This window comes from Trachemys scripta, chromosome 15 (assembly GCF_013100865.1).
Source record: "Trachemys scripta elegans isolate TJP31775 chromosome 15, CAS_Tse_1.0, whole genome shotgun sequence".
NCBI classification, from domain to species: Eukaryota; Metazoa; Chordata; order Testudines; family Emydidae; genus Trachemys; species Trachemys scripta.
In genome coordinates, this window is record NC_048312.1 from 6,779,997 (window position 1) to 6,807,508 (window position 27,512).

The window sequence follows — 27,512 nt, forward strand, 5'->3', positions numbered from 1 at the left end:
ATTTATTAGAGCATAAGCTTTCGTGGACTACAGCCCACTTCTTCGGATATGCATCCGAAGAAGTGGGCTGTAGTCCACGAAAGCTTATGCTCTAATAAATTTGTTAGTCTCTAAGGTGCCACAAGTACTCCTGTTCATCTTTTTGCGGATACAGACTAACATGGCTGTTACTCTGAAATAATAATAGTTATAAGCAATGGCAACACCTCACTCAATGCATGCTGCGTCTTGGCTTGTTTTTGATTGTGTTGTTAAACTGGCAGCAAATTGGAGCAAGGACACATTATTTGTTTGGCACAGATCACCCACCATTCAGAACAGTGTAAACCTACACTGCTCTACAAATAGAGACAAAAGCAATTGTAAAATTTAAAGTACTCATCAAAAACAAAGAGCATCTTATTGGAAAAAATCAAACATCACCCCCTAATTTATGCTGCTTTGTTAAACGCTCAGAGGAAGCCTTAAGACGATACCGCAAAACACAAAGGAATAGAGGGAGCAATTCCCCAGAAAACCACGTCTCACTCCTAGGACTACCTGGTGTGTAAAGAAATGCCACTACGGTGCATGTTTGTGTCTCACAATGTGCCAGGCTCAGGTGTTGGTTCCTAATTAGATTGTGCCTCATGCAGGGAGAAACCACAGAAGGGCAATTGAGAATATCTGAAGTCAACTACCTCAGCTCACCTGGGCATTTTAATAAGCAGCGGAATAGCTCTCTCATAGCAGAGAAATGCCTAAGGCTAGTACTGGCAAAAAGGAAGGAAGATCCCCTTAATAGTCACATTCAGCTTCTTTTTACACTTGGAACACCAGTAAATCAGCTCCTGTTTTAACATCTATGTAGGATCTGGAATCCAGGCCACTGGTCCTCTCCACAGAGTGAGACCCAGTAAATTAAGATGAAGGAACCTAATATGGTCACAGTACTGTAGACAGAAGCACCTGAGGCAGAATCATCTTTCTGGTATTGAACTGCTGGTGGTATGCGTAGATAAGCTTCCTGTGGGTCCACAGATGAACACTGGAATGACCATGCATGTTGTGTGTGAACCTTTTGGGCACAAAGTGACCTTGGTCTAACTATTTTAAGCCCAAAATGGGACAAACCCCTGCTTGTTCTTTTGGGGACAATGAAGTAAATACCAGAGAATCTCTTGTCAGGAGGAAATGGAACAACAGGATCAATTGCTTGTATCTGCCTATGGCTAATACCTTGATCTTTTGTTCAAGAATTGAGGCAGCCTGTGGGGGACAAACACTGTTCTGAGCAAAGGGGATAGATGTAGGCAGTAACCTTGGGATGCTGCAGAGAGCTCAGCGGTCTGAGGCGATCAGGTCTCCACTGGTCTAGAAAGGTGAGAAGTCTGCCCTTTAGCTCCAGAGGTCTCTTGAAAGGGAGAGAGGAGGACTCCAGGAATGGACACAACAGGGAGCCTTGAGGTCCCTCTCAGGAAGGGTTAGAGCCAAAGAAATAGGTCCTCTGGAAGTTTCTTTCCTTTACTGCCAGGACCATAAAAGTTAAAAATTGGGTCTGTTATAAAAGTTAAATATTTGGAGTTGGCTTTTCACAAGCTCTCGGCATTGATCTAACGGCTCCCATTGGCTCCCACTGAACACTTCTGAAAACCCCATCCTTGCGATTTTCATGACGAGCCCCAGCATCTGATCCCAGTTTTCCAAAAAGGCCTTAAGAGTGCAATGGAAGAGGTTCCTAAAGAGACAGCTCCCTGACTGAAGCAGAGCTATACATTAGACGTGGAAGAAAACTCCTGCCAGTTTTGCTCGAATGGGAAGCCTGGAGAGCTTAGCTGAGTTGGTGGACAGGGCAATACTTCGTAGTGTGTGGGGGTGAGGGGGTTTCACTCCATGTGTTGTTACTGATTGCGTTAACTGCCAGGTGAGGGTATGATTTAGTCAAATCTTTCCCTCCTTCAAAACTGGGGGATTTCCACCGAAGTAACAGCTGCACTGTAGGCTTAATTTTAAGCGATTTAGTGATACCAATGTCAAGAAAGATAAGTTCTCTAAAAGGGAGAATTTAGAGGAGCCAGACTCTTCCTCTGGGACGTCCTCAGACATAGCTGTCTGCAGGGACAACCCCCACAGGAGAAGAAAGGAGAGCTTCCCCAAAGCTCTTTCCTAGCGATTACCTGTTTATTGTGAGATTTGTCAAGAAGGTTTAAGCCAGCTTTATCAGGAAGAGTAGGAGATGCAGGGGGGGGGGGGGCGTGTCCTGTCTTGGGCAGCTATTTAACAATGCAGCCAGTTTCTGCAGACATACTGTTCTGGTTTCCCTACTTAGGGTGGGGGAAGGAAAGGGATATTTTAAGGAGCCATTTGCACTCTTCACTTCAAAGGCTTTAGCCAACAGGGAAGCTAAATCATGCATAAGTGATGGTGGAGTGGCAAGAGAATACCCCCTACTGACCAAAGAGTCAGGGAATAGTCTCTACTTCTCCCAAAGACTTCTATGCAGATCAGCCAGACCTGCTGGAGGTGGAAGATCCAGGTAAATCTCTTGTCCATCACCTCCTGATTCAACAGTTCAGAGTCTCTGGAAACAAATAAGGCAAATCCAGCTGATAGAGGGACTGAAAAAAGAACATTTAATTGGCTTGCTCTTTGAAGTTTTCTGCCATCTCAGACACTACCAGTGGATTTTATTCTAAGGTTTTGCAGGCTGGAAAGAGCAGGGATTTGAGGCTGCATCTTATTCTCTAAAGAGACAGAGAAAGACCAAGGAATTTGGGGCTGATGGGAGGAGACCTAAAGTCCTCAGTACCAAAACTATTATAGATACGATTGGTGCTACTGCCTCTCATGTGCAGTCACAGATCCATTCAGCATTCCACAGTGGTACCTTAGGGTCAAAGTTAAAGAAAGGAACTAACTATATTAGATCAAAGTCCATCTGCAAGCAAAAAGGACACAATATCCTAGTAGAGGTCACAGATAGCATGCAGTACTAGGTAACAGCTCAGAAAGCCACTTCCCAAACTTTGGAATTTCCTCTCATATATAAAACTATTAAGTCAAACTAACTCATGAATTCAGTTCTTGCTACTCCGCGCAAGTAATAAAGCAGGTAAGCCTGCAAAACAGCCTGGTCTGCTAGCAAGTAACTATCAAACCAGTTTATTTTTGTACAGACACTGTATTCAATCTAGATCTACTGGTGAAAACTTGTTTGATTTGACTTTCTTCCTTAACACCTCTCTACTACCACCAAAAATGGATGAAATCATGTGACTATTATTATTATTGCTACTACCACTACTACTATTATGTAATTAGGGAAGCACTGTCTTTGTTCTAGTTGGGAATTTCTGCAGATTTCCCACAGTCAGTAATAAAAGGAGTTCAATATGTAATAATATATTATCAACTAAGAGAAATGCAGCCCTTGCAGTATGGGGTTTCCTCAGCAAGAATATAATAATACAGGCAGATGGTGTTTGAGAGGCAGTGGGCAAAAAGTAGTATTTATCAAGTCACCTTTCAATTCTACCCTTCTCTTTAAAAACTAATGATCTTTCTTTCACATCAATTTTCTCTTGGAACGGATGCTGTCAGAGTTACAGGTGAGCTGCCTTTTAGACACCTTTGCACTGCCTCTCGAGTGCACCCCTCAGGTGACTGCCTGGCTTTCTTCACCTCTCTGAAGGTTGGAATGCCATAGTTCAAGCACTCTTTGACTGGAACTCCGGGTTGCAGCCCCCATTTCCCAACTGTGTAAACATGACAGGATCAACTGTATTTGGCACCTGCATTAAAATTTCTCTTCAGAAACTTGTGACCTGCACCCGATTAAAGTGACTGAAAACAAAAGTATTGTTTATTTACCCAAAAGGTACATAAGCAGAGAAAAGTATTAAATCACCAAAAGCCCCATATGTCTGGCTCCTACAGAAAACTTATCTTTACCTTGCAAGTTTTTGGTAAATTCCACTCAGACCAGGATGCCTACTTCTGACCTGGGAGGGACAGACAGATCTGCTGCTGTTTCTCTCTCTCTCCCTGTCAGCATCTCTCCCCAAGCAGCAGCTGCCTGGTCCCCCATTCCTTTCTCTCCAGGTGGGTTTTAACAGGTTATGATCGTTTTCAACTTAGGGTCCCAGATGGAAAAACAAACTTGTTAACCTGGCTTGAACCGGTCAAGTAGGCATTTCCCAATTAACAGTTCTTTATTGTTCTCATTAGGACCCTTGGTATTATCTCTGCAGATATCTTATTTCTGTCATTGCTTCATTTTTCCAACTTCATAGAGGCAGGCAGAATATCATCAAGCCGGTAAACTGATGTACATATAATATTCATAAAAATAATACAGCTATCTCCCTCAATCCCCATCAATGCCTATAGCAATATCCAGTCAGGAGCATCAGAAAGTTTTTCCTTTTCAAACCTGCCCAACGAACAAGAGTTCTGTACCAGAAGGCAAGTTCCCCCTTGGTGGTATTCCTCTCCAGATGGTGGGGGGGCAGTGCAGGAGGAAGGCTAGAAGTAGAAAAACTTTCTACAATAGCTGGAGATTCTTGGCTAAACTTGTAGCTAAAGGTACCCAAATGAACGACATCTGGCTTCCCCTTAGCTCCCTGCAGATATTATACTTGCTCAGTTACCTTAATACAGATGAGAAGCAGCACATAAATTACGGTAAGTAGCAGCAAATGTCACAAACTAACGCTGTTTTCAATACATCCCTCAACTGGGGTGGTGTTTCCATTGGCATTTTGATTTGATGAAAAACATTTATAAGGATAGCACTGCAGTTTGTATGTAAAATAGGTAGAGAAGGAAACTTGAATAACTGAATTTAGAGATGGAAAAGGCAGACTAGGCCATCTTATTCGCCTGCTGAGAACTTCTATAGCCAGTCTTTGCCCTCTCTTTGCTGATTTGTGCTTGGATAGGCCCAGATTCTTCACTTATTCTCTCCCGTAGAAAGTCACAATCCTGGGATAGTTATTTCAGAGGTGATCACCGTGAAAGTAAGCAAGTCACTGCAAATAGGTAGGTTGTTTATTAGTTAGAACAAGAGACTAAAAGTTAGGAAACCTGTGTTCTGGTTCCCGACTGAACTTTGGTTCCCTTTCCTAATTTGCTGTGAGACTGTGGGCCTCTCTGGGCCTAAGTTACGCCATCTGTAAAAATGGGAATGATAACACTTAAAGCACTTTGCTTAAATTATTGAGATTCTTGACTGAAAATCACTGAAAGAGTGAACAGTAATGTTATTAGCATTACAATTCCAGTCCAGGATCCAAAGAGGATGGGCTGGGAAAAATCTAAAGCTCTTATTTCCCTCCTATTAAAATCTCTCCCCTAACAACGCTTTTGTGTGTTCAATATATCAATTTTAAACACGTTTGAGTGTACATGCAATAGGCCATAAGAACGGCCATACTGGGTCAGACCAAAGGTCCATCTAGTCCAGTATCCTGTCTTCCAACAGTGGCCAATGCGAGGTGCCCCAGAGGGAATGAACAGAACAGGTAATCATCAACTGTTCCATCCCCTGTTGCTCACTCCCAGCTTCTGGCAAACAGAGGCTAGAGACACCATCCCTGCCCATACTGGCTAATAGCCATTGATGGACCTATCCTCCATTAATGTAACTAGTTTTTTTTTAACCCTGTTATAATCTTGGCCTTCACAACATCCTCTGGCAAGGAGTTCCACAGGTTGACTGTCCGTTGTGTGAAAAAATACTTCCTTTTGTTTGTTTTAAACCTAGTGCCTATTAATTTCATTTGGTGGCCCCTAGTTCTTGTGTTATGAGAAGGAATAAATAACACTTCCTTATTTACTTTCTCCACACCGGTCATGATTTTATAGACCTCTATCATATCCCCCCTTAGTCATCTCTTTTCCAAGCTGAAAAGTCCCAGTCTTATTGATCTCTCCTCAGATGGCAGCCGTTCCATACCCCTAATCATTTTTGTTGCCATTTTCTGAACCCTTTCCAAGTTCAATATATCTTTTTTGAGATGGGGCGACCACATCTGCATGCAGTATTCAAGATGTGGGCGTACCGTGGATTTATATATATATTTTCTGTCTTAGGCCACTTCTAGATTACTCCAGATGGATAAAGTTTTTATCAAAATATGCTTTCCCATTAGACTAGTTGATTACTTTGAAATTACAGATGAATACCTGCATAGACAGATTATTCATCCAAAATACTATATGCAAACAATTGTGAGAAAAGCCATAACTCCACACTGAAGAAAGCTCTTTGCTTAAGTATTCAGAATTAAGTCCACCACATCTCACCTACTTGATTTAGTCCATTAACTACCAAAGCCTCGGTCTCTTTATTGACCAATCATGCATCGTCCTTCTAAAAATACCTTACCCTATGGTTTTCAGTTAATACCGTTTTACTTTGGATTATTTATCCTCAACTCCTTTAAAATGGGCAAAAGTGAACAGTAGGTAATTAAATTGTATTCCATATACTGTAATCAATATGCTTAACACATTGCAGACAAGATTAATGCTGTATCTTGCTAAAAAGTAGTGGCAATTGTGGACTATTATTGTTGCCACAGCACACTAATGAAAATGGCCAAAAATATGAGTCAAAAGCATATAGACACTAAATTCTTTGGAACATTTAAAATTATGCTGTCAGATCAATAATAAAGATCCGAGTGCATCCTTGGTGTTGTCCAACTAAAGTTAATTGAGTTCCATCAGGGATGAGTCTAGTTAGGGTGACCAGATGTCCCGATTTTATAGGGACAGTCCCGATTTTTGGGTCTTTTTCTTATATAGCCTCCTATTACCCCCACCCCCTGTCCCAATTTTTCACATTTGCTGTCTGGTCACCCTAAGTCTAGTCCAATATCTTCTCCTTCGCCCAACAAAATCTTCATCCACGTTAATAAAACTATAGATTTTTAACAGCTAAAATCTTTTAAATCTTTTACATTTTACTCTATATGCCACCCCAAGGTTGTATTTTTCTAATGACAATGAAAAACGATTACTGTAAGGCCTTCAGAACAGGTACTGTCATCTTTGCGTACGTCCCCAGTACGTAGAATGTCATGGGCAGGACTGGAAAACAAATATCCAGTAGTGAGAAAGATCATTTTGGTTTACAGCAAGTTTCACTTTCTGGTTCTCCTGCACTAGGCTGGGTTGCTTGGGTTGCAGACAATGCAGTGGGGTGTTTGTTGAAACAAAAAACTGTTTCCATTGGAATTTAAAAGCAAAAAATCTGTTAGACCTCAGTCCTGCCATGGGGCTCTGCATGGGCACAGGCATCCACATATATGATGCTTTTGAAGGATCAGACATAAGGGTGAGACATGCACACAGTACTTATTTATGGAAACATTTCTAACGGACTTAGGTTTTGTAAAAGATTTTTGTATTACAACTTAGTTTTTAACCTAAATTTGTGGCCATCTCTGACTGGACACATCCCTTTTAAAAAAACAAAAATAATGTTTGAACAAATTCAAAGATGGATCCCTAGTCAAAATATAGTATTTTAACCACATTTTCCTATTACTACAATGTATGACTCTGTTCAACTTTTCCTTACATTTCACTTGAATTTAAAGGTTTTGGTTCAGTACTAAAGATCTTTGTATTTTCAGAGTTATTTATGTTTTAGGCAACATACAAAGCTCATATCACGATAACAGGTTTCTGTGTTTTTTGCCCATATTAACTCCATGTTCCCACCAAAGAATGCAGTTGGGACCCCGCTACCCACAACATCCTCCAGCTGAAATGGATATATTTAGTGACTGCACAGCCACAGGAGATGAATGGTGCACAACCCTACAAACTAATTTCCAAACATTAACTTAAACCTAAAGCCTGCAGCAATATCACTGGTGTGCTCTGGATTAAAGTTTAGTGGCTGGAAAAAACACCAACCACCTGGAATAATAGTCTCTGCAAAAGACTTTGGGAGAAGGGGAAGCTGTGAGGAATTTGGTTACCAAAAAAAAGAAAAAAAAAATCAGTCTGCTTGTTCTAAAGAAGGAGTCTTTCTTCATTACTGTAGTAACTACATTTCGATCCCATATAGTCATGTGAAAAGAACACATTTCTTGAACAAAAACACAGTTATGTGATCCTTGCCCTGAATTATATTAAGCTTTCTCCAGAAAGAAGTGTAAGAAAATGTCTGACTGTCTCTCACTCCCAGGCTACTGGTTAAAGCTGTGGACTCAGGACTTCTGAGTTCTTTCTCTAGCTCTGCCATCAACCTACTTCATGGATAGTAGGTAAATGAGGAGAGCTGCTGGTCAAAGAATCATGATAAATTGTATTTATCATATGTTCATCACCTCCACAGGAGATATAAATCTACATTACATCAAAATGAACACACCAAAATCTGCAAATTAAATCTAAATCCCACCAACAAAATGCATAAGTCAAAATACCAGAATCGTAAAATGTGAAAATTGGCAATTTTATTACAGCAGTGTGACCCTTTTGCAACCAAGCCTCCAAACCAGGAGAAACTCTGCCAGCTCCAGGTTCAAACAGAGAAATGAAACCTAATGGTTTCATTTCCTTCTCTCATTCCTGTCTCTGTGCATTGTTCATGCTGTCCTTTATGCATAGAATGATCTCAGGATCCCAACCCACCAACTTCCCTTAACTGAAATCACTAAAAATTCACTTTTGTAAAACCTATAAGAAGTGATTTTACTACAAGTTAGGGGAAGAGAACATTAAAAAATCCAACTCACCATCTCTAGATTTCCTAAAAAGAACAGGAGTACTTGTGGCACCTTAGAGACTAACAAATTTATTAGAGCATAAGCTTTCGTGGACTACAGCCCACTTCTTCGGATTCATATAGATTTCCTAGTGCATCTTGATTTTATGTGCCAGTGTTCTACCCTGTAATCTTTTCAGAACAGGCACTTCTTTATTTTTGTACATTCTAAAGTACAATCACATTGCCAAGGCTAAACAAATAAAATTTTATAAATACTAAAACTCTTTTTTAGGCCTCCCAACCTTTTATAGACACCTAAAGCAAAAACTTATCCCTGGATGGGTACAACATTTACAAAAGATCAACTGGTAGTTTTATAACAAAACCTGAGACAGCAGTCTGGATCAAACGAGTTCTTGTGCACAGGTATGACACGCACGGGGTGTAACGAACTCACTGGTTTCATTTTGGGTTTTGCCTTTGCTGCACTAGGTAGAAACTAAGCCCCAAACCGAAAACCAAAATTAATGGGGCGCAATCATGACCCGCAGCTGACGTGTACATAAGTCCTACTCATTAACTGGTTTTTTTAGGGAACATCAGGGAAGACAACAGCAATTGAACATCTGAATATGCACTAGTCAATCTATTGCTGTGTGTGTGACAGACAGACAGGGCACTCTGAACACAGAATACAGTGGCTTCTCGGTTTTCTTAAAAATCACTGAGAGATTAATGCTGGCAGCAGACAGCCTAGCACAATATGTCAACAGCAATTATTTTCTCAATATTTCTATAGATTACCTAATACACTGGCATGATTTTTCAATGCCATTCATTTTGCCACACACTGTTACCAAGTAATTTGTTTGCTTTCACTTGGTCACTTTCCACAGCCACCAAGTGCTGAGGACAATTGGGCATATAACTAACCGGAGAAACTGAAGGAATTCTTGGGTAAGGTATATATTATTATAATATGAAACCTCGCCACTTGCATTTCTGAGACTTAAATATCCAATAACATCACAACTAATGGTTGGACTTTGATGGGAACAAAGGTCTAGAGAAAGTATTATTTACAAAAAGCAGAAATTAAAATGCCAAAAATAACAGTCAAGCATTTTTAATAAGCCCCTAAGATATTCTGGGGCTAAGTCATATCCAAACCCTGCATAGGAGCACAAGAGGAAAGGGAGGAGAAGGCAGCACAAGAATCTTCCCCACTAATGTCCTTGTACAGGAGTTGGTCATAAGGATCAGCAAGGTGTGCTGGGCACAGTCCTCCTCTGGCCCCCTTTACTGGCAGGCTGATTCTAGTACCAGAAGAACAGCTCACACTGCTTTGTGTCTATGCATGGTCACATCTGTGAAAAGCAGGATTTAGACATATGTAAAACAGGGACCATTCACCAGCTATTGCGTTGGTCATAAATCTCTTGAGGAGCAAAGTCTCTGCTTCCTGATACTATCCCCTGTGGGCCATAGGTATTTGACAAGTGGCAGGGCCACAGCCTCATTCCTCTATACCAACAAGGAACTCTAGCTGGGCGGTGAAGGACTGCATGTTGCATCCCCCGAAAAGGGTGACAGAGTTGCCATTTGGGGCATGCTTCTCTAGGAGGAATGCTGGTGGATGGGGACTTGCACTGTATAATGGTGCACCTCCACTCTGTGTCTCTCTCTCTCTCTCTCTCTCTCTCTCACACACACACAGCCTTAAAAGCTGCAGTATGACCTTAGAGTATGAGAACTTCTACAGATTTCACAATGCAAATTCTGAGCAGTATTCTTACTTATTATTTAAATAGGAATAATATATAGCCATTCCTTTAAATGGCTGAAAATGTTAAGAAAACCACATACAGTAAAACTGTGAGAAGACTGAATTAAAAGAGGATATATAACCAGCAACAACGATTTATAAAAGGGTATGAAAATGTCACTTATATTAGATATGCAAACTTTAAAAGCCTCAAAGTCCTAGCATGACACCAGACAGTGAAAGAAGCACTGGACCTCTCAACCACAACATGCTTTCTATTTTTCAGTCAGACTCAAAAGCATTTCACCATTTCTAGTTTTGTTACTAACAAGACACGTGTTCCTTTGTTCTTCTGTTTCATTATCAGGGCTTTGCATAAAAATCTAGTGAAATATTTCTTCATTTAAAAAACATGTTTATCCCTGCATATATGTATGAACGCAATACAGTACATACATAACCAAACTGAAGTTCTGACCAGTCCTATGTAGTTCTACTCTGAAAAGTGACTGTAAAAAAATGCAATTCCGGGTCTGTCATCTCCCTTCAACTCCATATCCGATGTGCTCTATTCAGAAGCAAGTTACTGTTTTCCTAACTACCCGCCCTGCAAATGCAACCAGGTATGTGAGAATCAAGTTGGTCTCTCTCTCGCACCATCACCAATAATATGGATTCTTCAGAGCAAATTATGACTGAAGGTAACAATTGTGCAACTCCTTTGCCTTCAATGAGGTTTCGTAGAAGGGACCAACTGGAAGTTAGAAAACAAATCCAAGACTGTACGAGGAAGAGAGACCGTCCATTTCAGTCTCTTAGCCGTACTGGCTCTGCAGGCGTATAAACCAGTAACAGCTCATTTTCATCACTCAGAGCAGCAGACAGGACACCAAATCCACACAAAGGTTGAATCCTGTGCTGGACCTCCAGGAGGCTCTGGGGGAGGGAAAAGGTGGCTTTCGTTTAAGCAATTTTTGCAACCTCAGAATTCTGCACTGCTTCAGGAGCCAGCGCAGCCCCCAATTTACAAGAACCTCGTGAGGGCGGCCTCTGGTTTGCTCTGCAGCCTGGAGCAGTCCAAAATCCCCCCCCCAGCACTTGGGGGCATGAACCTGCCCCTAGCATGCCTTCTACCCTGAGGTTTAAAGGGTGGTCAGGGTACTGAGTGCCTGTGCCAGGATGGGGGTGGGAATTCTCCTATGGCCCTTTTGAGGGCTATCTGTGGTCCCTATATGCTGCTGCGGTGGCTCCTATCCTAGGGTGACCAGAGGTCTTGATAATAGGGGCTTTGTCTTATATAAGCAACTATGCGCACAAACACCCCAAGAAAATAGTGCCCCGATTTATCACACTTGCTATCTAGTCACCCTCTACACAAGAGCAGAATCTGTCCCAAGGAGCACATTCAAATAAAATGATTATACATCGTCCGTTTTTACAGTAAACCCACACTTGGAAATGAACAGACCTCTGAGGATTTAAAAAAGACAAATGTAATGTCCTGTTTAAATAATCTTTTAATGGATTTGGGCATTTGACTTCCCTTGAGTAACCTTACACTCTTAGGGTCCAATCCTCCAGTAACAATGTCGTCTATGAGGCGCTTTGTTTGAGTAAAAAATGACAGAACGGAATCAATAGTTTAAGTAGTTCTCTCTCACTGCTTACATTGCACAAGCTTGGCATAAGTGACATCATGCACATATACAACAGAGCTACTGTGCCAGACTCTGCTACACTGACATTGGCTGGCTGCATAGATGGAAATTAATGGTCACAACATGTACCTATTTCTTGAATTTCGATTATGAGCAGGTTCTGTGAAGCATGATCGCATTCTCGAGACCTCAGAGCTCAGGAAAATGCCTGTTTTATTTGAATCACACAAGGCGTGTTTATGAGACTGGGCAATAAGTCACAGGTCTCAGGGTTTTTTCACCTTTAATTAACACAAAGAAATTCAGTGCAACTTTCCCACACAACTACCCCATCCAGAGATGATGGTTCCTATTCTAGCTGTAAATGGGGTTCCAGGTGCGCATACAAATAATGCACATACATAACAGTTTGCACAGCTATTTATGGGCATGAGGGCTGAGACACTGCTACTGTGGAAACCATAGCTCTGAATTTCCTGGCTCTTAGGTTTTAAATTCTCAGCCTCAATGTGCATTTACATTGCTTTTTGCCTTGAATTAAAACTTCTGTGCCTTACAGAAAAGGATACGGCAGAAACGTCCAGCCTCAACAAATATGAACCAAATCACTGTGTATTTAAAGGATCCCCAAGCAGTTAACATATGATGAGCCAGATCATGCCCTGGGTTGAGTGGGAATGAGAATGGGGGAAAGAGGACATGGGGGGGGGGGTCTCTTCCGCCCCACTCAGCAGCATTTAAGGATCTTAACCTTTTGAACTATAGGCAGAGGCGCTGGTTCTTGCCTGCACAGTGCAGCATAGCTCCAAAAAGGTATGGGCCACACTCCCTGATCAAGAGATAGCTTCCCAGGCAGCTCATGCATCCTTTTACCAAGGAGCAGGAAGACGTAGCTAGGTAGGAGTGCTCCAGTGGCCCCCCTTCACTGGCGCGATGGTTCTAGTACTAGAAGCACAAATGGCATTGCTCTGCTCCCCTGAACGGTCACTACTGCGAAAGGACAATTTAGATGGACGTTTAATAGGAATCCATTCAACAGCTACTGAAATGCAACCAACTCTAGGGTGCGAATATAGCTGCCGTTTGACAGCACACAACTCTCTGCAGTACTTTAGAACAGGAGGGGAGGAAGAATGCCATATCCAGTTAAAACTGAGGAGGGGAATTAGGGAGGTAGAATGGAACTGGCCTGTCTGATATTTTTACAGAGACAAAGTGAGTGAGGTGAAAGAGACAAGTTTTCGAGCACACACAGCTCTTCTTCAGGTCAGCTCCACGGTAAAGTTTCCAAAGTGTAGGCATAACTACGGAGGAACAAAAGCTCAAATACATTTAAACATGTAGGGCAAATTCATCCTGGATGGAACTCCAATGACTTCAGTGGAGCTTAACTAGGGATGAATTTGGCTCATTTCAATTTATGCTGATCTATAATTTTAGATGTAGAAAGTCTCTACAAACAAAATATAAAATAAAGTAACTGCGATCCTGTAATGACACATTTCAGCATCAACTGACAAAGAAAAACTGTGCCACCGCATTAAAACAAAGTTTGCTCTCGGAGCTGGTTTCATCAGCAGTTTTTAGGTGTCCTCAGGACAACTGCATATTATGTAATCTCCATTTGTGTCACAAAACCCTTTACTAAAACTTACAGCAAGTAAAGTACAGAGCAGAGCTACAGCCTCGTCATTATTATTTCCGAGGAGTCCTATTTTCATTATCATCTTAGGCATTTATAAGGCACCCATCACTCTGGTATCTAGGTGCACAGGCAATTTACAAGGACGGTTGGTAGGCTGTTGATCATCAACATAAAAGTATTTCCTAATAAGTGAAGTGCTAATCAGATGACATTCTTATCATAAAAAAAAGCTGCTTAAAAAAAAAAAACAACAACAACCCAAAGTCTTCATACACTGGAACACAAAAGGCACCATCAATATAAAACAAAGTGATTTGTTCTGACCCTACCGTCCTCCCCAATATGCACATGCAGGGCCTCTTCCTGTAGCAGGCCTCAAGCAAAAACAAGACCTGGCTCAAATGGGATGTCAAAACATCAAATGTTACATATTTAACTCTTGCGCTTCTGAAACTCCACACAAAGATTTTTTTTTTTTTTTTTTTAAAGAGCTTGATATGATTACACCTTCCTCACTGTCGCTCAGTTAGGCAGGACAAAAGGTTTTTCTCAGTGTTACCTATGGAATCTTGCTAAAATAAAATTTTAACTAAACTCTATTTCACTCCCCCCCGTTTTTGTTCCCGAACTTGAGACTACTTTGAATGAGCTCTACAGGTTTTCTTAAATTCTTGCATGTGCTTTTTGTAAAGGATCCCTTCCTCCTGTCCCCGCAGCCCATATTTCATCTCCACTTTAGGCTCTGCTTCTTAAGGTTCCCTTGGCTGAAAGAAAGCAGCTAACAGGACTTTCTTTGGAGCGCATAATCACTATCCTGAGATTAGCCATGGGTAGGTGTTGCCGATAGAAGCATGGCATTCCCTTTCTCAGAGTCAAACACACTGCCAAGCTCAACGAATCAGGCCAGATCCTGGAATCAAACTCGAGTGTCTTGCAGAGTTAATGCGGGACCAGCCTCACTCTCTTCATTTTAACCTCTGCTATTGCAACTCTGGGTTTCCTGCCTTTATGCAGGGTACATGGTGCTTTCCCTAGAGAACAAGAGTTACTGCATAACAGCAATTCTGAGGTAGAGCCAAAACCTGCTCCCACTGACAAAACTCCCATTCATTTTGGTGGAAGCAGGATTGGGCCCATGAAAAGCTGCTGCCACCTTAAACGAAAACGTTCCTGCTATCTTTTTTGGGGGTATTATTATTACAAGTATTGAGACCTCACTGTCTGTGTGTGTACAGACAGAGCATGCACTCAGACTGTATATCAATACACAGTCGGACACTTTAAAAGCGAATTATGAAGGAAACAGAGGTTCCAAGTATCTGCCCTTGATTGCTTCTTTAAAACACAAAGATGGCTACCACGGGCCCCTCCCCACCCAAATATAAATGTTGGCTCTGCTCTTCCCCCTCACACATTAGAAATACTAGGTCCTGGCTTCCCTATTTGCTGAAGGATTCTTTGAAGGACTGGAGCTGAACAGTAACATCACAATAAGCTGATGCCTAGCTGTGGCTTTCCCAGACCAAGACTCAGTACTCCTTTCTGACTCACTTGAAGTTTGGAAAGCTACAGCTCAAATTTCAGCCTCTGGTGGAGTCGCTATTCAACTCCAGTCCTTCAAAGAATCCTTCAGCAAAAGGGAGGGGAGCCAGGACCTAGTTTGTGGAAAACTGGGAGGGGGCGGTCACTGGGGGGAGAGAAGCAAAAAAGCACCCAGCCCACACTTCATAAAGGAGCAGTGAAAGGCACATACATTTTTTTAAATGCACTGGAATAGTTTTAGGGTGATTTGTAAATAATAGGAAGTTCTGAACAAACAGGTCTAAGAAGAAAAAAAATAGAATACCTTTTTGTAAGAAGACAACAACAGCAGGGAGAATAGGTTTTGAGATACTTTTAGCAACTTTTTGACTTTTAAATAGGCTTTTAGAACATATTCCGTTTTGTGCAACAGAACCGTGAAGACGAACTTCTGACACTGATATCTCGTTAAGGGAAGACTAAGATTAATCACAGGCTTCAACTTCTGCACACTGTTGTCCCATGTTACAATCTGTTAATACAATATACCGGGAACTCCTCTGAGGCCAGTAAGGGACGTTAACATTGCAGTTGTAGAAAGTCCCTGACCCCAAACGATCACAGTGGCATTCGTCCAATTTTTAAAATGTGATGAAATGCTCGTCGTTAGAAGAAAGCAGATTCAAGCCCATAATGCCCAACAGATCATGCAGAGTTTCCATCTGTGAATAAGCTAGTCACAAAACGTGGGTTTTTCAAAAATATCCTCTTTCAATCCTGCAGGGCCAGTCTTCTGGTTTAAAACCCACTTCCCAACCAAGACTGGGGCGTCAAAGGAAACATGTATTAGAGAGTATCAGAGGGGTAGCCATGTTAGTCTGGATCTGTAAAAAGCAACAAAGAGTCCTGTGGCACCTTATAGACTAACAGATGTATTGGAGCATAAGCTTTCGGGGGTGAATACCCACTTCGTTGAATCTCTCCAGTCATGTTACCAGAGGGGTGGAGACTGGGTCAGCCTATAAAAAGAATGGGCGCACATCAAGTGGTTGAGCTGCTTCTAAAGCAGGACCAGCACTGCCGTCCAAGTTCAAAAAGATTTGAACATGTACTTACTTACAAAACACACACGAAGTATCGGTCATCATTTAGGCATAAAAAATAGATCTGAGGAGAATGTTCCTATTAGCCTTATTGAACATTTTAAAACGTGTGATCTGATGATTGTAGTGCCTTTCAACCAAACAATCCCAAAGCATTTTGCAAACCACAGATGCACAGGAATGCTGCCCCTGCTCCTGAAATGCAGCCACTTCTAGGGTGGAAACACAGCAACTGTTTACTGGAGAAGTATTTTCTGCCAGTTTAATTACAGAAATGCTTTATAAATAAAGCAAATTATCTTTTACACCGTGTTCACTTATTAGACAGAACCAATCTAGAATACTAGATGTCTCCCTGAAAGTGTTTTTTTCTTGTACTCAAATTATAATAATTTCATCTGCTTGAGATCCTGTTATAAACAGTACTGAGTAGAAGGGTCAGGCGCTTGTGAAGATATATATTTTGACTGTCAGTGACATGTTATACTGGGACCCAAATGTACATTACAGTATGTTACTCACATTTGTTTCAATTGAAACACCAAATAAAACACCCACTGCAATGCACTCTCTGTCTGCTGGCAGCATTCCATATAGTTACGCTCCTGAAGTCCTTCATCCCCAAATGCTCCATTACAGGCAGCAGGCTGTGCTCTATTGTTGGAAGACTCAGTGGAACACATCCCCAGTAGGTCAGTTACCTCTCGTCTAAATCGCTTAAGGAAAGAGTATGTTAGAACCCAACAACTGTTTCCTGTTCACACCTGATGGAATAAACAATTTGACAACTACCAAAGTAGATGTATTTTTTACAAGGGACATCAGAGCTGGCAAGCGGAATTGGACTGACAGCTCTGGTGACTCAAAAATCTGTTGATCCACAGGACAGTAACTGCATGAGCAGTGGTAATGCAAATTTCCTCAGTCTCACCAATAAGTTTCAACCCTAAGCTAGAATGAGCACCACCACAATGGAAATCAGTTTTTATGGCCTATTCAATCCTAGAGCTCCCTACGTGAAACGACCAATTACAGGGGTTGTCCTTGAAATAGGGACGCCTGTTAACCAGGAACCGGACTAAGACCATCAGCTCATGTCACATCTACCCCATTACCAACTCCCTGAGTCAAACCTGGTTAAAACCACCCTGGCTCAAAAAACAATAACAAAACAAAAAACAAAAAAAACCCACAACAGTTTCTAAAGACCACTTTTTGAATAGAGTACATGCTCTACTTTGTTCTAGTCACATATACATTCATGTAGCTTATCTGAATTCTCTCTCTTACCTCATCCATTTTTTCTGATGTTGGTGTCTGGTCACCAGGCAGCATTTCTTTAGTCTCAGAAGTCTCAGCTTTGGATGTCCTACTCAGCTGATCAATAGGAGTCATACTGGCCTCTGACGTTCCTCTTGAATTCTGACTCAGAGGAGCTGTCCCAGGGATTGGCTCGTCGTCATCAGAATCTGGTAACGGTGTGGGACTAATGTCCTCCAAGCCAGTGCTGGAGGGACGTGAGGAGGGGGTTTGAGCTCTATAACTGGGCTGAGAGTTAGAGCCATACAATGGGATAGGAGAAAGTTGTGAGGAGGAGGAAGAGATAGGGCTACCTTCCATTCGGATCTCATTGTCCGAATCATGTTCGTTGAGAAAAGGTAACTTTGTTCTCTGCTCTTTCAAGAGCATCTCAATCCTTGAGTCTAAACTGTTATGCTGCATTTCAGACTCCATGGTTGGGGTGCCAGGTGTCTCACTCCTTTCCGGAGTCTGAGAGAAGGATGCTGTACTTTGTTCGGTAAGACAGTTTGACTGTGGCAGGGATGGGAGTTCCTCCTGTTTTTCTTTCACAGGAACAAAATCAATATTCGTAGCAGCACTACTTTCTACTAAGATCTCAGCTGGAGGCGGGGCAGGTCTCCGGTACTCAGTGTCTCTGGAAGTTTGGGGATACTGCTGTTCATCAGATGGGGGAAATACAGCTGGTGCTTGGTATGGAGAGAAGGCAGATTTATAACTTGAAGAACCAGAGTGGCTCAAGGGAGGAGTGTGAGAATATTGTACTGGCTCTTGCTGATGAGACTTGAACGTGCTAAACTGATGTTCTGACCCTCTGTAAACACCTGCCGAGTTATGGACATAGTGATGTCCTGGTCGTCTATTATAGGCATCTGTAAATTTTGTTTCATGTCTCCTGGGTTTATACCCAGAGTCCTGTCCGTAATGGTAAGCTGGTGTCGTTTGACGACTGGAATAGGTTGAATCTTGGGAAAACGGAGTCCCCAGTCGTGGGGTGAGTGGGGTTCCTTGGGACTGTGGGGTATACTGGCTATACGAGTTTGGGGTGTCTTGCCGACTGCTGGAATAGGCTGTATCATGGGAAAACGGGGTGCTACTGTTTGGGGTAATGGATGATCCCGCAGAAGAAAGGTTACTGTCTTTCAGACGTTTTACAGAATCAGTCAACTATAAAAAATAAAATAAAAGTAAATAATAGATATAGATATAGCTATATACACACATACACATTCAAAAACTATTTGTCTGATTTTCTGAGAAGCTGAGCACCAAGACTTTCAATTGACTTCCTTGGCAGTAGTGGGTGCTCGCAGCTCTGAAAACCAAGTCATACACAAATAATTATCCGTTAAAATATGTAGGCAGTTATTTTGGTTTTAAAAGTCTGTAGGAGAGGAAGTGAAGGAAATGGGCAAATACTATTTATTCTTTGGCAGCAATGTTAAGGTCAAGAGAATCAGGTGAACATTAGACATCAAGAATACTGAAAATAAAATAAAAAATTCTGTCAACAGTTTCTGAATGTAACTAGAGAAGAGAATGAAAGAGTACCATTGAAACCAAAAGATTAAGACTGTTTTACACAGTATGAAGGGACCCAAGTAGCTAGTTTACATATCAAATCAGACTATATACATATACACACTGGCTCCACACCTGCAATCAGTTCCACATAGTAGACCCGTATGCAAGCACAGAACCCGTGGAAGTCAATCAGGCTTTGTGTTGGTCTGATTGTCAGCTCAGACCCCCGATCTGCCTACCTGCCACATGTTAAGCTCTAGCAGAAGAGTCAATCTATCTACTATATGTAAAGAGGTTGTGTCTGAACTGCAAACAAACAAACAAAAATTAAACAGAAACTTCACAAAGACACATGATCAGGTAGAGTGTTTCCAGCTATGGAATCTAAAAACTAAAAAACACGAACCTCACAGAACAGCCAAATAATCGATCTTAATGAAATTTACTTCAAAGGCACATTGAGGGGTTTTATCCAAACAATCCGATTAAAGTTTGAAGCCAGTAACAAAAAAGAAAGAAAGAAAAAAAAAAATCCCTCAAACAATGATGAGTCATATCAGCATCATGCCAAAATCAATGTTCAGTAATGTAGATAGGCAGCAGAGAGTTACCCAGTCCAAATCCCTTTCAGATCAGCAGGATATGGCCTGAGCTCTAACACAGCAACAACAAAAAACAGAGAAGATTTTATTGAGGCCGCAGTGAAGTAATAGTTTTTAAAGTTCCTATTTAAAAGTTATCTGCTACTTTTTAAATTAAAATTCACATTTCAGTGGCTCCACAGAATCAGCGCCACTGTCAGGTTTCGTGCAGCACCCAACTGTCTGATACACTGACACAAACACACTTACAGATTTAGTTATTTTTTGCATGGTATGGCAGTTGCAGACCATACAGATTTGGCAGTTGAACTTTCTCTTCCTCACTCCACCCTCTCCTCCAAAGGTTACAAAGGCAGCTTAGGTCATACTTACTCCTCCTATAATTAATTTATGTATCAACTCCCTGGGTATTTGATTGCCTGCAGGTGAGAGCCAAGAGCGCACTCCCAGCCAAGGGCAACATAACAGCCAGCTCCAAAACCCGCTGAAGTCAATGGGAATTTTTCCATTGACTTCAATAGGCTTTGGATCAGGCCCTGAGGGAGGGAGGGCTCTAAGGAGGGAGCAGGCAGACCAGCTGACCTTTAGGGCTGAAACAGGGGGAGAGGAGGCAAATCAAGAAATGTCAAGCTACTCTACTGGAATTACTCCAGCACATTAGCAGTGTCTTGGGAGAATCTGGTAGATATTAACTGAAGGAATCACCAGAATTATTGTTCTGTGGGTCACCCCAAAAAAGTTCAGTTCAGGGTAATATTGTATAATAAATTGCAAGACCTTTAATCAACAATAATGGTGGTGACTGATGTAAACAAAAAATGAAGAAGCAATTAGAGGTCTCATTAATAACTGTGAAAACCAACCCACAATAGTGGACGTGCACACATTCATTTTGGATCCTCTGTAACGAGGCAACAAGTACAACCCTGTGAAGTGCCGAGCACCATCCACTCCTTCTGAAGTCACTGGGAGTGGAAGGTGCCCAACATGGGACGCTCAGCACGGGGCAGGACTGGGCTATCTAGTCGAATCACAATCTCTTTCAGCTCCACTCTTCCACATTTAAGGGTGACCTGCTGAGGAGGAAATGAGGCCTCTTTATGATGGAGAAAGATGACCTGAAAGGTTTTGCTTTGAGGGACTTTGGAGATTGGGGGGGAGGGGGGAACAGTTTGGTGTTCACATTCAGTATTCAAGACTTGTCTATCTGGAGAACTAGTGAAATGAGGATATAATAAGAATCAAAAAGAGAGAAAGGTGAGCAACTGAGAGGGAGGAAAAGATTTATAGCTACAATGTTTAAAACTATTAAAGCCAAAACTTCCAAACCTGGATGCCTCAACTCAGGCACCTAAATCCATAATCAGACTCCTACATAAAAGTGGACAGAAATCCATGGGAGCACAGGGTGCTTAAGACCACTGAAAAAAGTCAGGCCACTTTTATTTGGAAGTCTATGGCTCCAAACTAGCAAGTGATTGCACACAGAACGGGGGCCCATAAAGAGTCTCTCTCATTTAAATGGAGGTCCGCGAAGAAGCAGGTGACTGCCTGTCAGTCAGTTGCAAGAGAGTTGTTTACACAGACTACTACTTAAGAGCCAAACTTTAGACACCCCAGTTTGGAACTTCTTGGCTCTGTTTTTGTTAACCAAGTAATTCCAATGACCATTTTGGAGAACTGATGTGCCTTTAACAATGACACAACACCTCTAGTCTTCATTTTAAAAGGTGTGAAGAAAAAAATCTCAAACGCATGAGACAACCTCCTGAAAAACTACGGAGGAACCAGGATGGGCATTCCTGATATTTTTAAAGAGAAAAAAAAGCAGAAAAGATACCCAACCTTTAAAATTCAAAACACACATCTTTCCCATCTTCTAGCAAAAACCTAGAATAACCTTTAAAGTGAAGGAAAAGAGAACAAGTTTATCCTTGCAAGTCACTCCACGGACTTCAACAGGGGGACCCGATGAATGGATTTGGCCTGGCATCCTTAATTACAGAAATTACTAAAGTTACTAGGATGCATTTAGTTGGTTCTGTATATTTACAACAGGACACAGATCACTCACAATATTCACTTAGGCACAGCGTGAATTTGCACATGACACTTATAAAGAATTAAATTTGCTCTGGCAAGTTCCAGTTATTAAATCCAATGTATTTAAATACAGATAATGAATTTTAAAGTAATTTTTACAATGTACTGACAAAACTACCCCAGGATGGAATAAAACAATACCACACGTCACTTGTTATAGGAGAATCTATTTGAATCAACCACTGTCTGCTTGTAAGTTTTTAGAAATGTACTATTAAAACACACCACACTGTACCTGCTGAGTTTCATTCACAGGTGGCGAGACATCCTGCTCATTGCCTACAGGAAGGGTCTGCGGAGTGTAAAGACCATTAACCAGCAGTTCATAGAACCGCATACGGGTTTCACCTGCACAAACCACAATGAAAGTTTATTAAAAAAAAAAAAAAAAAAAGCCACACACTGTACATCGAAAGTCTCTTTATTAAGCCTTCCCCAGACACAGTTAGCCCTCTTAATAGCCCCCATTTCAGCCAACATCTTTCCATCAAAGGAGGCCAGGGCAACACTTAAGGTAAGTGCCACCGTTTCTTAAAAATCTGCCGGACAAGTGATGCAAGGCGCTCCCTTCGCTGATGATGGGAGCGACCACATCTTCAACCACAGCATCTGAAAAAATGCATTAACAATAGGCCACCTCTCTTTGAGACAAATGGGAAAGGGTACCAGAAAGCATTAAAAAAATTAGCCAGGGCAGAATCCAGCATTAGTAGTTACACTCTGTAGTCTCTGTAAATGTGCTCCCTTGAGAGGGGTTTCTAAGTAGTCTTTTTCCCTCTTATTCTATTTGGCTGCTCTGTTTCTGTGCCATGCTTTCTAGAAAGCAGTAATCTCTTTCTTCGAAGAAGTGTCAAATGGTTTACGTGTGTCAGAACTGTAACTTTTAGAAAAGCTTCATCTCACTAAATGCAACACCAATTCTGCCAATACCTGTAGCCAGTTTAGAAGCCTTTTTCACATAAACCTTTCCAATAGAATATGAGGTGTTATTAATACAAATGAGATGCAATCGAACACAATGGACAAAATAATTATCACTTCTTTTCCAAGAAGGTTCTGGCTAACCTGTGTTTTGATGTAATGCGTATGTAGCACTTTCCTAGCATGAACATTCTAAAGCAGTGGTTTTCAAACTGCAGGTCACAACCCAGTACTGGGTCATGGAATGTAAGGCACTGGGTCACGGCGGTTCTGGTCAGCACCGCGGACCGGGCCATTAATAGTCCCGTCAGCGGTGCTGCCCAGTTAAGGCAGGCTAGTCCCTACCTGTTCTGACACTGCGCTGTGCCCCAGAAATGGCCAGCAGGTCTGGCTCCTAGGCCGGGGGGCCCACGGGGATCCTGAGTTGGAGGGGGCTTGTGCACCTCTGCCTAGGAGCCGGACCTGCTGCTGGCCGCTTCCAGGGCACAGCGCAGTCCGCGGTGCCAGGACAGGCAGGAAGCCTGCCTTAGAACCCCTGCTGCGCCGCTGACCAGGAGCCGCACCAACCCTACACCCCAATCCCCTGTCCCAGCCATTAGCACCCCCCAAACCTAGAGCCCCTTCCTGCACCCAAAACCCATCTCTGGCCCCACCCCAGAGCCTGCACCCCCAGCCCAGAGTCCTGACCCCCTCCTGCATCCCAACCTCCTGCCCCAGCCCTGAGGCCCCCCAAACCCAGAGCCCCCTCCTGCATCCCAAACCCATCATCCCTGGCCCCACTCCAGAGCCTGGACCCCCAGCCCAGAGCACTGATCCCCTCCCGCACCTCAACCCCCTGCACCAGCCCACAGCCCCCTCCCACACTCTGAACTCCTCATTCCTGGCTCCACCCCACAGCCCTCACCCCTGCACCCCAACCCTCTCATTCCCCAGCTCTGTTGGGTCACAGACATCAACAATTTTCTTCAACTGGGTCGCCAGAAAAGAAGGTTGAAAACCACTGTTCTAAAGAATGCAAACCCTCATGCAATACTGATATCTGTGTTTAACATTCTTAATTTCAGGCGCTGAATTCTAGTAAATACACGTTCTTAATATTAGACAAGTTTGTTTACTTTGAGCCTGAGCCTGCTCATTTTGCAGTCAGTAAGTTTTTCACGGATTTCAAAAGAAGCTGGATCAGACCCTTTGAGATATTTTCAGTTTTGCTTACATGAGGGCTGGGTTCTTTGTTTTTTTTAGAATGTGAGAATAATTTTTTTAAAATTGAAAATTAAAGTCAACACAGCAGAAGATGTTTCTTACCGAGGGTTTTTATCTTTTTCTTTTCAATTACAAATAAAAAAAATAAGTAATGTATAACTGAAAAAGAAATAAAATATAGTAAAAATGCACAACCCCAACGCCTGAACCTGCAGCTCACACACACATAGTATGTATTCATGTGAGTGAGTACTCCCACTTAACAGGACTACACAAGTAAGTGCTGCAGGATCAAACACCCAATTCTCGTACATAATTGTGCATAACTAGTATCTACAAATGCACTTGTCTAAAGAATCTGCTCCAGATTAAGACCTTGATTCAGATAAAACGCCCATTAAATAAATACTGCCTATCAGTCTCCAATAATGTTCGATTTTACAACACTGCTTCACATATATAAATATTGGGTTAGATTTTCAACTTGTGTAAACTGTTATCGCCCAGTTAATGCAGCTATGACAATTTGCAGCTGGAGATCTGGCCCAGAGCATTTGAAATATTGAATTCACATGAAATTATAGCACTTGCCATCAATGTTCTAAAGTAGAAGTAAGTTTAAAATTAGTTTTTTTAAATAGCACATATACCTTAGCTTCCTCATTCCCCTTTTTATTCAGTAAAACATTAATAAATACTTAGTATTTATATTTTCGTTTTCACAGAGCTTTGAATTACCCCCATAGAGGTACTGAGGTAGGTAATTAACTGTTATATCCATTCTACAGATGGAGAAATGGAGGAAGATAAATTAACTGAATTGCCTTAAGCTACAAAGGAAGTCCATCTCAGAACTGGGAACTGAACTCATGAATTCCAAGCTCCTAGGCCTGTGCTCTGACCACATGATCATTAAATACACAGATAAAACACTTCTTGCACTCCTTTTTATACTCATTTATTTTACTAAAATTTGGAATCCAATATTGAATTTTTATAAAAGTATATTTTACTACTTTCTTGAAAAGCTGAATATTGCGAATAAATGGATAAGTAAAATAAAAATGATAGACTGTGTAGCCAAAGATGTCATAAACTGCAATTGCTATTTTTAGCATTATATTTTAACTGATCTTGCCATACCACAAAGCATTGCTGGTATTATTGCATCTTTTAAAAGAACCAAAGTAGCCACAAGTTTTTAAAAGGTTAAAATTAGAGGCACAGAGAGAGTTTATGAGTTATATGTAAAAATGAAAGTGCAATTTAAAATTAAGAAGTCTTCGTGTTTTCACCAAAGTAATTAAAACATGCAAAACCACGAACTTCTTAACATGCAGTTAACTTTCCTAGCTCTTGAACGACCACCTGTTCTAGGATTACAAAAGTGAAATATAAAATCAACAAAAAACAGAGAAAAACTCTCCAATCAGCTTGCTCAAGAAGTCTCTTAATACCTACTTTTACCCCCTGTGAATCCACTTTAATTCCCATTATTAAAACTGAAAGTGGCTTTTGCTCCAATTTCAATGAATATGTTAATCTTCTTCAAATTTCAAAGCAACAGGATATATATCAATTTAAGATGAAATAGTGCTAAAAATATTAAATCCCAAAATCAAAGCATATGCATTTCACTGTCATGGTTTATTTATACTGGCAAATGATTTAAAAAACTTTTCTGGGTGTTCTTTTACTATTTAGGCAGTAATGTCAAAAATTATTCCATTACACTCACATAACATGCGTTACATACCTAATGTTATGTAAACACTGCACTTGAAGGTTGTTGAAACTTTCTTTTATACTTTGTGACAAACATAGCACTTTTTTTCTTTGAGAGAAAGGTGTTCATGGGCTCTTCCTCTTTCTTAAAGAAAAACAGTGCAATACGCGCTTCAAATTCGAATGATCATGCTTAAAATGCAAATAAATAATATTAATAATAATAATAATAATAATAAAAATTACAAATAAATGCCTGTAACGTTTTGCGTACTTCGCTGCTTTAGCTTTTAGCCAGATGTTTAGAAAGGTCCTTCACTAGCATGCTTGGGGAAAAAACAACACACATAAAACAATAATAATAAGCAGAATTTTAATATTTTCAGTACTTGAATAGTTACTGCACTGTTAATTCCTATAGTACCACCATTGTGGCTCAGTCATGCTGTGGATTAAACGTGTTACTGTCCCTTTAAGAGAGAGAGAAGATACACACACACACACTCGCTCACTCTCGCACCGTGTCAAGTGCTGTACACTTTTTACTGCCAGACTTGGGTTTGTTGCTAAGTACCAGTGAAACACCAGGAGCTCAAAAAATAGGATCCTGCTGTAGTTCAGGGTGTTTTGGTTTTTTTTATATATATATAGTAGTTTCTAAGACAGGAAAAAACTTTACAACCATATTTCGAAGTGCATTTCTAAGCCTCTGAAAACGGTCACCAGTTTAGATCAAGGCATTTGTAAAGAGATTCTGAAAAGGGACGAGGGCGATGGCAAGGGCAGAGTCCAAACCCGGTGTCAGTGTGAGTGAATGAAATGGACAGGATGGCAGCATTTTGTAAATTACAGGACTGTCTCCTAGCAACAGACAACACATTCAGCTCCACGTGACTTCCAATGGCCCAGAGAAAAGGAGAGACAGACAGAGGGGGAAGGAGCAACATTCACTTATTAGTATTTTTAATCATCCAGTCCCTTCAGTCTGGAAAAGCATCTCACTTTAAGAGGGGAGAGGGGATGCAGGGGTTGCAACTAGACAGAGCATGGAGCTAAAATCTGCTTCCCACCTTTTGTATCCAGTTCCACGTGGATGATGTTGCCCATGACTGATGTGTTGTGCAGGTGCTGGACGGCTTCCCTGGCACCCTTCACTGTGGCAAAGATCACTTTGGCAATGCCCAGGTGCTTCTTATTCTTGGGATTGTAGAGAATCTCTACTTCTTCCACTTCACCATATTTCTTGCACATGTCGGTCAGAAAGTTTTCACGGATGTTGTCATTCAACTTGGCAAAGGTTACCTGCTTGGGGGGCACTGGCCCCACGTAAAACTCATCAATCTGGAGATTTATACAAACATAAAATTAAATACAAATAATTAAGAACCAGGAGGGAGACTGGCAGCAGAAAATTAAATCATTTGGAACAGACAGACAGAGTTAGTCTCCTTAGAACTCTGGGGAAAGAAACTGTCTACAAACAATGTCACACCAGTCTGAAGAGAAATCCAGCCTCTACACTCTCAGAAATTTATATGGAAATGGTTACTTTTTTATCTTAAAAACATATTTTCAGCAGCTATATCAAGCATCAGACTTCTAACTCAAAACAGGTAAACTGATCCTATCAGACAGATGTATTGATTTCTTTATGGAATAGGATTATTGTTAAACGGTTTGCCAGATAATGTTAATAAGAATCTGTCATTTAAATGGCCCATTACATTATTTCAAAC

The 27,512-nt window shown here is 41.4% G+C and overlaps 1 protein-coding gene across 1 annotated transcript in view; it reads right to left on the reverse strand.

Annotated features, from left to right (window-relative positions):
* SETD1B (SET domain containing 1B, histone lysine methyltransferase) overlaps positions 1–27,512 on the reverse strand; it is a 70,929-nt gene that overhangs the window by 42,412 nt on the left and 1,005 nt on the right. Inside the window, exons 4-6 of the mRNA XM_034790991.1 lie at positions 26,847–27,117; positions 22,163–22,275; positions 17,690–18,865 (exon numbers count right to left, since the gene is read on the reverse strand). Coding sequence (XP_034646882.1) covers positions 17,690–18,865; positions 22,163–22,275; positions 26,847–27,117 — 1,560 coding nt within the window. The remainder of the gene's footprint in view (positions 1–17,689; positions 18,866–22,162; positions 22,276–26,846; positions 27,118–27,512) is intronic.